Source organism: Notamacropus eugenii, chromosome 4 (genome assembly GCF_028372415.1).
Source record: "Notamacropus eugenii isolate mMacEug1 chromosome 4, mMacEug1.pri_v2, whole genome shotgun sequence".
Classification (NCBI taxonomy): domain Eukaryota; kingdom Metazoa; phylum Chordata; class Mammalia; order Diprotodontia; family Macropodidae; genus Notamacropus; species Notamacropus eugenii.
This window is the reverse complement of record NC_092875.1, coordinates 56,284,919-56,297,038: the sequence shown is the minus strand read 5'-3', so window position 1 is coordinate 56,297,038 and position 12,120 is coordinate 56,284,919. Positions and strand designations below refer to the sequence as shown.

At 39.7% G+C, this 12,120-nt stretch overlaps 1 protein-coding gene and 1 pseudogene across 1 annotated transcript; one reads left to right on the top strand and one right to left on the bottom strand.

The window, feature by feature from the left end:
* Positions 1-734: 734 nt before the first annotated feature.
* LOC140499557 (olfactory receptor 7C1-like) lies at positions 735-3,967 on the bottom strand. The gene is made up of 2 exons (XM_072601151.1): positions 3,947-3,967; positions 735-1,688 (listed from the first exon to the last, which is right to left on the bottom strand). Exon 2 carries the CDS (start codon positions 1,671-1,673, stop codon positions 735-737), a length of 939 nt encoding a protein of 312 aa, XP_072457252.1. The 5' UTR covers positions 1,674-1,688; positions 3,947-3,967.
* A 237-nt stretch (positions 3,968-4,204) lies between these two features.
* LOC140498112 (histone-binding protein RBBP4 pseudogene) lies at positions 4,205-5,376 on the top strand (annotated as a pseudogene).
* The last annotated feature ends 6,744 nt before the right edge of the window (positions 5,377-12,120 follow it).

The following is a 12,120-nucleotide window of genomic DNA, read 5'->3' as shown; positions in this document are numbered from 1 at the left end:
GGATGTCTTGAGGGAAGGGGTAATCAGAACACAAGGCATTATAGGGTGGGGGAGGGGAGAGATGGGGAGAAAATTTGGAACTCAAAATTTTGTGGAAATGAATGTTGAAAACTAACAATAAATAAATAAACAATTTAAAAAATGAGCTATTATTATTATTGTAACAGGGAGGGACACATTTAAGTCCTTTGAGGGAAAGGATTAATTTTGGCTTTATCTTTGTATTCTCTACACTTACCAAAGTGCCTCTTATATTGTAGTAACTTGATAAATTACTTTTGTTGAATTTCCTATATTTTTTTGCAACATTTTCAGATTACAAAGCACTTGCACACATACGAAACACCTTATGAGGGAAAAAGGAGATATTACTATCCTGACTTTACAAATAAGGAAATCAAGGATCACGTAATACAAGTCTCCAGATTGTCTGTGGTGGAACAGGGACTAAAACTAGAGTGTTGAAACTTCCCATCTAGAGCTCCACTGTAAATCAGTAGAACCTTGGAGAAAACCAAACCTGGTATGTAAAACTGTTGCTGTCATGGCAGTACCAGTAAGTAGAGTCCAGGGAGGAGATAGTCAGTGTCACCTAAGGTCAAATATAGAAGAGATAGCCAGGAGAATGTAAGCCTGAGGAGTCCTGATATTCAAGTTTGGAAACTGAAATTTATGACTGCTAGACTTTAGGGCACAGCTAATGGTGCCATATTCTGAGGTTTAGCCTTGCCCAGTCACCTAGAGAAAGCTGATTGGCTAATGAGTCTTCTCAGAGCATCTTTTATGTCCTTGTTCCTCAGACTGTAAATGAAGGGATTCAACATGGGAGTGACCACAGCATACATCACAGAGGCAACTGAGCTCTTCCAAGAAGAGTGGGTAACTGAGGAACTCAGATATACTCCAATAAATGTTCCATAGAACAATAAAACAACACAGAGGTGAGACCCACAGGTAGAAAATGCTTTATACTTTCCCCCAGTGGATGGTACTCTCAATATGGAAGAGCAGATCTGAGTATAAGAGAAAAAGATTCCTGTGAAGGGAAGAACACCCAAAAGTCCAGTGGTTAAATATACCAAAATGTTATTGATAAGGGTATCTGTACAAGAGAGCTTGAGAACTGGAGCAAGATCACAATAAAAGTGGGGAATTTCTCTCTCTGCACAAAACAAAAGCCTCATCACCAATAGACTATGGAACACTGCATTAACAAGACTGATAGTCCAGGAAAGTAAAGCCAGCAGGCCACAGAATTGTTGGCTCATGATGGTAACATAACTCAGAGGGTGACAGATGGCCACAAAGCGGTCATAGGCCATCACCGTGAGAAGTAAGGTGTCTAAACAAGCAAAAACCATGAAGAAGTACATCTGGGTGAGGCAGCCAGCATAAGAGATGGCCCTGTTGTGTGTCAGGAGATTCATCAGCATCTTTGGGACCAAGGTAGATACCAGACAGAGATCCACCAAGGACAGGTTGGAGAGGAAGAAGTACATGGGGGTGTGGAGGTGGGAGTCAGAACCAATGGTCAGCATGAGGAGAAGATTCCCACCTAAAGTGACCAAGTACATGCTCAGGAACAGCCCAAAGAGGGGCAGCTGATGTTCTGGCTTCTCAGAAAATCCTAGAAGGAGGAATTCAGAAACATAGGTTTGGTTGGCTGGTCCCATGTAGCTTGCTTTTCTGTGAGAAAAGAAATGATAGAAATGTATTAAAGTAAAAGCACAGATATCCCTGACTTACATAGGGAGAAAAGTCCAGGACTTGGACTCAAAAGACCTAGATTTGACTAACAACCTTCTCGCATCCTCTTTATGCAAGTTTGAATGATTCCTTCCTCTCACTGACTCATTTTCCTCATCAGTAAAATGAAAAAAAAGTACTAAATGATCCATGAGATCCCTTCAGGATCTCTAATCTTATAAAATTCCACTAACCACATTTAGAATTTCAAGCTTATATTATGGATACATGTATATATATATATATATATATATATATATATATATATATATATATATATATATATATATATATATATGTGTGTGTGTGTGTGTGTGTGTGTGTGTGTGTGTGTGTGTGTGTGTGTGTGTGTGTACCTATATGCATGTATGTATATGTGTGTATATGTATTCACTGGGTGCTATTTTCTCTTGTGGACCTGAATGTCCTTCAGCTTATCAATGTCCTTTCTAAACTCTGGTGCCTAGAACTGAACAGTGGAACTATTCCTGGTGTGATCATATCCAGACTATAGTTTTAATATAAAACATAAAGGATGCACTGAGAATACTCATTAGAGACTCATCTTTTTACTCCTGGAAGGTATGCTCCTCTTCATACAGTGCAAGATGACTTTTGCTCAAGATTTACTCTTGACATATCACACTATTAAGTCATATTGAACCCACAGTTCACTAAAACATTCCAAATGGTTGAATACAAATGATTATCTCACCACACTTCCCCTATCTATTCTTTCTGAAGCTGATTTTTTTAGTTCACTTGTAAGACTGAGATCATACCTTCCCCAAGTGAATTTCACCGTCTTACATTCAGTGCAATGCCCTTAGCTATCAGGAACTTTTTACTTCCTATCACTGCCATCCAGTGTGTTAGGTATCCATCCCAGTTTTGTGTCCAATGCAAATTTCCATAAACTATTTAATTTCTATTCTTATTTCCAAGTCACTGAAAAAAATGTCAAATGCATAGGGCCAAGCACAGATTCCCCAAGACATTCTGCCAAACTGACAATCATTAATAATTAGTCTTTTTTGGACTTCGTTATTTATTTTAATATTTTCTTTCTTCCAACCCTATGTACAAAAATTTTAACATTCTGTTTCACAATTTTGAGTTCTAAGTTCTCACCCTTGCTCCTCTTTGATAAGGTAAGCAATATGATAAAGGTTATACATGTCTGACCAAGTATAGTGTTAAAAAAAAAATGGTTTTTGTTCTCCAGAATGGTAATAAAAAGAACTCTAGACTTGGAGTCAAGAGAGACTCTGTGTAGTTCACTTCTGCTTCTGCAGTCATGGTTTGTTTGTTGTTTGCCCTCCATTCTCAAGGAAGACCAACAAGGAAGATGGTGGAGTAATAGCATGCACTTTCTAGAGCTCAGCCCCCAAGCCCAGTCAAATACCTGAAACAAAAAATGACTCTGAACAAATTCTGGAGCTTCAGAACTCACAGAATGATAAAGTGAAACAAATTTCCAGCCCAAGACAGCTTGGAAGGTCACTGGAAAGAGGCGATCAAGCCATGTCACCCAGGAGTAAGGGGTAGTCCACTGTGGGCTGTGCCCACACAGACAAGACCTTATCAGGCCTTGGGGAGACTGAATCTCTCGCACCTGTGACAGTTTCCAGACTTCAGGACCCCAAAACGCCAAAGACAAATTGGAAGATCAGTAGCAAAACCTGTGAAACCAGTGTGGGAGAGTGGAGTAGTCCATCCCCAGCCCCAGGGCAGCAGAGGGGGAAGGAGGTGGAGGAACCCTCAGTAGCCACAGCAGCAGCAGGGGCAGAGAAGGCTACTCTTTCAGGAGCTCTAGGCCCACAGTTTGTGAGGGAATAGAGTGGCTGACAATACACCCCTCCACCTCCACTTGAAGCAGAGAGCTACCTTGACAAAGAGTTCAAAAGTCAAGTAAATGGCTGGGGAAATAAGCAAAAACCAACAAAATAATCAGACTATAGAATCTTACTTTGGTGGCAAGGAAGATCAAAACATGCAAACAAAAGACAACAAAGTCAAAACTCCTCCATCCAAAACCTCCAAGAAAAATATGAATTGCTCTCAGGTCATGAAAGAGATCAGAAAGGATTTTGAAAATCTAGTAATAGAAGTAGAGAAAAAATTAGGAAGAGAAATGAGAAGGATGCAAGAAAATCATGAAAAACAAGTCAACTGCTTGCTAAAGGAGACCCCAAAAAATGCTGAAGAATATGACTGTAAAAATTAGACTAATGTAGTCTAGCCTTCCCCATCCTGACCCTTCACCTTCACCATCCCCTTTGCAGTGTCACGACCCCAGGAGTCCCTGGCCCCTCCACCCCTCATTCCGTTCATCAGCTTCTTCACCCGCTGTGGCTGACAAGGAAGCAGCCTTTGATGATGCTGTAGAAGAATGAATGATCAATGGCAAGTATAAAACATGAGGAAAAAAAGTACTCTTTTTCTCTATGATTTAGTGATGACCCATGTCCTAGCATGGCCCAGCCTGACTGCACAGTGGCTTCCAGATGTAACCAGACTTGAAGGGAAAGGTTTCAGCATTCCTCAACTTGTCCTGGGCACACACACATCAAATAAACAGAACCATCTTGTGATAGCCAGTGTGCAGCTCCCCAATGATGATGCTCAATTTGATGCCTCTCACTATGACAGTGAGAAAGGAGAATTTGGGGGCTTTGGCTCAGTTAGTGGGAAAATTGAAATTAAAATCAATATTAACCATGAAGGCGAAGTGAACAGGGCCTGTTATATGCCCCCAAATCCTTGCATCATTGCAACAAAGACCCCATCCAGTAATGTCCTTGTTTTCGACTACACCAAGCACCCTTCAAAAACCAGACCCTTCTAGGGAATGTAAGCCAGACTTGCATCTCTGTGGACATTAAAAGGAGGTCTATGGGCTGTCTTGGAACCCAAATCTCAGTGGACACTTGCTTAGTGCACCAGATGATCATACCACCTGCTTGTGGGACGTAAGTGCAATTCCAAAGGAATGTAAAGTTGTGGATGCAAAGACCATATTCACAGGACACACAGCAGTAGTTGAAGATGTTTCTTGGAACCTGCCCCATGAATCTCTCTCTGGATCAGTTGCTGATGATCAGAAGCTTACAATGTGGGACACACGGTCAAACAATACTTCTAAACCAAGCTACTCAGTGGATGCCCACATTGCCAAAGTAAGTTGTCTCTCTTTCAATCCTTATAGTGAGTTCATTCTTGCCACAGGATGAGCTGATAAGACAGTTGCATTGTGGGATCTTAGAAATCTGAAACTGAAATTGCATTCCTTTGAGTCACAAAAGGATGAAATATTCCAGGTTCAATGGTCTCCCCACAATGAAACTATCTTGGCTTCCAGTGGCACCGACCACAGGCTGAATGTCTGGGACTTGAATAAAATTGGAAAAGAACAGTCACTTGAAGATGCAGAAGATGGACCATCAGAATTATTATTAGTGGTGGTCATACTGCCAAAATATCAGATTTCTCCTGGGGAACTGCAACGAACCTTGGGTTAGTTGCTCTGTACCAGAAGACAATATCATGCAAGTCTGGCAGACAGCTGAGAACGTATACAATGATGAAGGCCCTGAAGGAAGCATGGATCCACAGGGACAGGGGTCCTAGACCTATCTGCACTGGTGCTGATTTTTAGACTCCCAACCTGAGATTGATAACACTGGTTCTGATACAGACTGTTTTTCTCCAGACATTCTTCTGTAGGTACCTGTTAACCCAGAGAGTGAATGATTTCTGACTATTAACTACTGGGGGAGGGAGGGGTTGACCCAGCAGAGCCATGGACCCATATTTAATTTTTTTTCCAAGAACTTTTTATGATCAAATGCAGCTCTAAAGTCTGATTTAACCACAGGGAATGGACCGTGAGTGTTTTATTTTTCTTCCCATGCTATAACTGCAAATTTTTCAGGCTAATTTAAATAAAATTAGAATGGGGTAGGATTTATATCCAAGTGAGGGGTCTGAGCCACTGAGGTATTAGCATTGTAAGACACCTGAACTATTTCCCTTGTTTATAGAGATTTAAAGACTAAAACTGGCATGGCCAACCTTCTAAGGTACAGATCATCCCTATTGTAGACTGGCCCCTACTGGTTTTCTCTGCAACCAGTCAAAATCTCTTATTAAATTTTTGTTGTTTGATTTAATGTGTTTTTTTCTTTCCTAGTGACTGTTTACTCCCTCCTTCCACTTCTCATCTGGTGGGAAACAACCATGTGAAATATTGTAGCTGTACCTGCAAAATGTCTTTGTTCACCTCATATAGTTTTGCTATCCAGTATATTTCTTGAAGTATGATTTCATATTATTTCTTTCCTTTCTGTGAATGTTTTTTTTTTTAACTTGGGACCACCAGGTTATAAAGGTGTGTGTTTTTATCTGACAGATATACTACTGGTAGACTACTCAGTAATATGAAAATACAACACCAATTGGTGGCTGACATGGGCTTTAAAATTATGGATGGATTCTTTTTTTCCTTTTTCCTTTCTTTTAAAATAAATATTTTTTTCAACAAAACCCCACACAAACAGAATTAGTCCTTGACCACTCATTTTATACGATGTCTTTTAGAGTAACATCCAACCAGCAACCTGTTTCTGTCCATGACTAACTGTAAGTGCTTATAATGGAATAAATTGCTTTTCTACATAAAAAAAGACTAATCCAAATGACAAAAGAGATCCAAAAAAGCCAATGAAGAAAGGAATGCCCTAAAAAGCAGAACTGGCCAGATGGAAAAGGAGGTCCAAAAGTTCACTGAAGAAAATAATTCTTTCAAGATTAGAATGGAGCAGATGGAAGCTAATGACTTTATGAAAAATTAAGAAAGGAATGAAAATGGCAGACAATGTGAAATATCTCATTTGAAAAACAACTGACCTGGAAAACAGATACAGAAGATAATTTAAAACTTATGACACTACCTGAAATCCATGATTAAAAAAAGAACCTAGACATCATCTTTCAAGAAATTATCAAGGTAAACTGCCCTGATATTCTAGAACTAGAGGATAAAATAAATATCGAAAGAATCCACCTATCACTTCCTGAAAGAGATCCTAAAAGAAAAACTCCAGAGCTCCCAGGTCAAGGAGAAAATATTGCAAACAGCCAGAAAGAAACAATTCAAGTACTGTGGAAATACAATCAGGATAACAAAAGATCTAGCAGCTTCTACATTCAGGGATCAAAACGCTTGGAATATGATATTCCAGAAGTCAAAGAAACTAGAATTAAAACCAGGAACCACCTACTCAACAAAAATGAGTATAATACCTCAGTGAAAAAAATGGTAATTCAATGAAATAGAGGACTTTCAAGAATTCTTGAGGAAAAGGCCAGAGCTGAACAGAAAATTTGATTTTCAAACACAAGAATCAAGAGAAGCACTAAAAAGTAAACAGGAAAGAGAAATCATAAAGGACTTACTAAAGCTGAACTGTTTATATTCCTACATGGAATGATAATACTTATAACTCTTGAGACTTTTCTCAGTATTGGGGTAGTTGGAGGGATTATATGCATATAGACAGAGGGCACAAGGTGAGTTGAATAGTAAGGGAAGGTACCTAAAAAGTAAAATTAAGGAGTTAGAGAGGAATATGTTGGAAGGAGAAAGGGAAAATATAGAATGGGGTAAATTATCTTTCACATAAAAGAGGCAAGAAAAACCTTTTTCAATGGAAGGGAAGAAAGGGGAGGTGAGTGGGGAGCAGTGAACCTTACTGTCATCACATTTGGCTTAAAGAGGGAATAACATGCATACTCAATTTGCTATGAAACTATATCTTACACTATAGGAAAGCAAGAGAAAGAAGGATAAGAAAAGATGGGGGATGATAGAAGGGAGGACAAATGGGAGGAGGAAGTAATTAGAAGTAAACACTTTAGGGGAGGGACAAGGTCAAAAGAGAGGACAAAATAAATGGGGGGCAGAATAGGATGTAGGGAAATATAGTTGTAATCCACAACATGACTTTTATGGAAGTATTTTGCATAACTACACATGTATATATCGAATTGCTTGCATTCTCAGTGGGGATGAGCGAGGAGGGAGGAAGGGAGAGAAGTTGAAACTCAAAGTTTACAAAATGAATGCTAAAAAATATTTTTACCTGCAACTGGGAAATAAGTTATACAGGTAATGGGGTATAGAAATCTATGTGGTTGGGGCAAAGTCAAGATGGCAGAGTAGAAAGATGCAAATACTCTAGCTCTTCCCCCACAGCCCATAAAATACCTGTAAAGAATGACTTTCAACAAATTCTAGAGCATCAGAAGCCATAGAATGTTGGAGTGAAGGAGATTTCCAGCCCAGGGTGACCTGGCAGGCCAATGGAAAAAATTTGGCACACCAGATGTGAAGCAGAGCACAGTCCAGCTTTGGCCACATGACACTGGCATGGGGAGGAACAGGACTGGACCAGGCCTCAGGAGTGGAATCCTCAGCAACAGCAGAGGGTCTTAGATCCCTCGACCCATAGGCACCAAAGATCAATGAGAGGGCTTCTTCAACTGGGCGAGAAGGGAGCAGGGTCACCCCCTAGCTCCAGCCCCAGGGAGTGGTGGCAGAGGAAGCAGCAGCAGCAGTAGTGGGTGAGGGTGGCAGTGGTTGCCACAGTAGGCAGAAGCCAGCATCCATTGTTGGAGCTGGGGGGTAGGGGGAGGGAATTGAGCAGCTGATATGAGGAGGAAGTTGTGGAGAGGGAATTCTACTACTTACAGATTTGGGGCAGGAAAGTTTCTTGTCTCTCAGACCACTGTGCAGGCTTGATTATGTCACCATTGAGGAACTGAGATCTTACAGGTCCCCAGAGTGTGCCCTACTCTTGACAAAGGACCCAAAGGTCAAGTAACTGGTTGGGAAAATGCCCAAAAAAGGGGAAAAAAATAAGACTGTAGAAGCTTACTTTCTTGGTGAGCCAGTATTTTCTCCCATCCTTTTGGATGAGGAAAAACAATGCTTACCATCAGGGGAAGACATAAAAGTCAAAGCTCCTGCATCCCAAACATCCAAAATAAATATGCAATGGTCTCAGGCCATGGAAGAGCTCAAAAACAATTTTGAAAATCAAGTAAGAGAAGTGGAGGGAAAATTGGGAAGAGAAATGAGAGCAATGTAAGAAAAACTTGAAAAGCAAGTCAACAGCTAGCTAAAGGAGACCCAAAGAAATGCTGAAGAAAATAGCACCTTTTAAAATAGCTCAATAGGTCAATTGGCAGAAGAGGTTCAAAAAGTCAAGGAGGAAAACAATATATTAAAAGGCAGAATTAGCTAAATGGAAAAGGAGGTTCAAAGCTCACTAAAGAAAATAATTCTTTAAAAATTAGAATGGAGCAGATGGAAGTTAACAACTTTATGAGAAGCTAAGAAATTACAAAACAAAACCAAAAGAATGAAAAAATGGAAGACAATGTGAAATATCTCACTGGAAAAACAACTGACCCGGAAAATAGATCCAGGAGAGATAATTTAAAAATTATGGGACTACCTGAAAGTCATAATCAAAAGCAGAACATAGACATCATCTTTCATGAAATTAGCAAGGAAAACTGCCCTGATATTCTAGAAACAGAGGGCAAAATAAATATTGAAAGAATCCACCAATCACCTCTGGAAAGAGATCCAAAAAGAGAAATTCCTAGGAACATTGTAACCAAATTCCACAGTTCGCAGATCAAGGAGAAAATATTACAAGCAGCTAGACAGAAACAATTAGAGTATTGTGGAAATAAAATCAGGATAACACATGATCTAACATCTTCTACATTAAGGGATCAACAGATGTGCAATATGATATTCCAGAAGTGAAAAGAATAAGAATTAAAACCAAGAATCACCTATCCAGCAAAACTGAGTATAATACTTCAGGGGAAAAAATGGTCTTTCGATGAAATAGAGGACTTTCAAGAATTCTTAATAAAAAGACCAGAACTGAGAAGAAAATTTGACTTTCAAACACAAGAATCAAGAGAATCATGAAAAGGGAAACAGGAAAGAAAAATCATAAGGGACTTACTAAAGTTGAACTTTTTACATTCCTACGTGGAAGGATAATATTTGTAACTCTTGAAACCTTTCTCACTATCTGGGTAGCTTATGGGATTATACAGAGAGAGAGAGACAGAGAGAGAGAGAGAGCACAGGGTGAGATGAATAGGAAGGGATCATATCTAAAACAATAAAATTAAGGAGTGAGAGAGGAATATATTATGAAGAGAAAGGGAGAAATGAAATGGGGCAAATTATATCTCATAAAAGAGAAAGAAAAAGCTTTTTCAATGGAGGGGAAAAGGAGGGAAGTAAGAAGGGGAAAAGTGAAGCTTACTTTCATCACATTTGGCTCAAGGAAGGAATAACATGCACACTCAATTTGGTATGAAAACCTATCTTACACTACAGAAAAGTAGGGGAGAAGGGAATAAGCAGGATGTGGGGGGGGACAATGGAAGGGAGGGCAAATGGGAAGAGTAAACAGTTAGAAATAAACACTCTTGGGGAGAGACAAGATCAAAAGAGAGAATAGAAGAAGTGGGGGACAGGATAGGATGGAGGGAAATATAGTTAGTCTTACACAACCTGACTATTGTGGAAGTCACTTGCAAAACTACACATATATAGCCTATATTGTATTGCTTGCCTTCTCATTGGGGATGGGTGGGGAGGAAGGAAGGAAGAGAAGTTGGAACTCAAAGTTTTAAGGAACAAATGTTGAGAATTGCTTGTGCATACAACTGGGAAATAAGAAATATAGGTAATGGGGTACAGAAATTTATCTTGACCTGCAGGACAAAAAAGAAATTGAGGATAAGGGAAGGGAGGGGTGTTAGAAGGGAGGGCAGATTGAGGGAAGGGATAATCAGAATGCTCAGGGTTTTGGGGTGGAGGGAGATGGAGAAAAAATTTGGAACTCAAATTTTGTGAAAATGAATGTTGAAAACTTAAAATAAATAAACAAACAAACAAACCTATCTTGTCCTCCAAGAAAATAGAGGGGATGGGGCTAAGGGAAGATTGGGTGAATAGATAATCAGAATGCGCACTGTCTTGGGAAGGGCAGAGGAGAGAAATGGGGAGAAAATCTGGAACTCAAAATCTTGGGGAAATGAGTGTTGAAAACTAAAATAAATAAATAAAATGAAATTTTAAAAAAGTAAAATAAATTTTTAAAAAAGGACCAAGGACATCACCTAGGTGATATTTTGACTTGGTTGTGACTTAGCTTTAAGGAGGCAGAGCTCCACAGTCATCTGCCTCACTCTCTCCTCCAGAGTTATTGAAGTCAAGTATCAAGAAAAAACTCAAAATGACTGGCTATGGCTCAGGATACAGTGAGTCACCATTGAAGGGTTGGTAGAGTGGGAGGTGAAGTCACTATTCATTTCAAAGAATATTACAAGTTTTCAATAACTCCTGGGCCAACACCAAAATCAAAAAAAGTTTATTCACTTTGATTCACCTTGTTGCAAATAATTTTTTAAAAGGTATCAGTCACAAGGTTTTAGTATCATTGATAGCAAACTTAATAATTTTATTAGTGAGACTATATTGTAGTCTGGAAAAACATCTGTTTTCTGTGACCTAGTCCTTTGTCCAATAGCTCACCCGCATCCTACCCTTGGCCATTCCCCTACTGCTTGGTGCCTCCTTCTTTATGTCCTGCATCTTCTCTGGAATGCCCCATCTCTCCAAATATCTATTCCACTTCAGATACTTCTATTTCCCAGCTCTTTGGTATATCCCTGTCAGTAACCTCATGAGAGAAATAGAATTCAAACATAGTGGGGTAGGACATTTCTGCTCTCTATGAGATAACTGAGATGCTCTAATCATAGTGCCACTAAGACTGTCAAGCTGAGCAAGCTACCCTGACTATAAAGCTGCGTGAAATAGCCTGGTCTGAGATCTGTCTGCAAGAACCAAATTCTGGTAGCAGTCTCTCAGCAGAATATGAACCTCTTATGCTCATCCTTAGTTTTCAAAGAAGACCATGACGTCAGAGAAACGATTATATGACTTGCACTTGACTTTGTGAAGGAAGGCTGTACAAGCTCACCAGCCTCACTTTCTCCTCTAGACCCATCTGGATCCAGTGACCAGATATTCATCAGGATGACTGGACATGGCCCAGGATACATTGAGAGACCTTGGCCTTTTTAGGCTAGGCCTTTTCAGGTGCTCACTTAGAGGATGGTAATGCACATTCAGTGAAAAGGTCTCTTTAAGAAGTAGTCAGAAAATGGACCTTTTAATGAGCAAAAAAAAAAAAGCTAAATCAAGCTGGGAGGGAAAGAGAAACTGTGAGTACTGATAATCACTGTAAGGCAGTCATTAACTGAAGATTG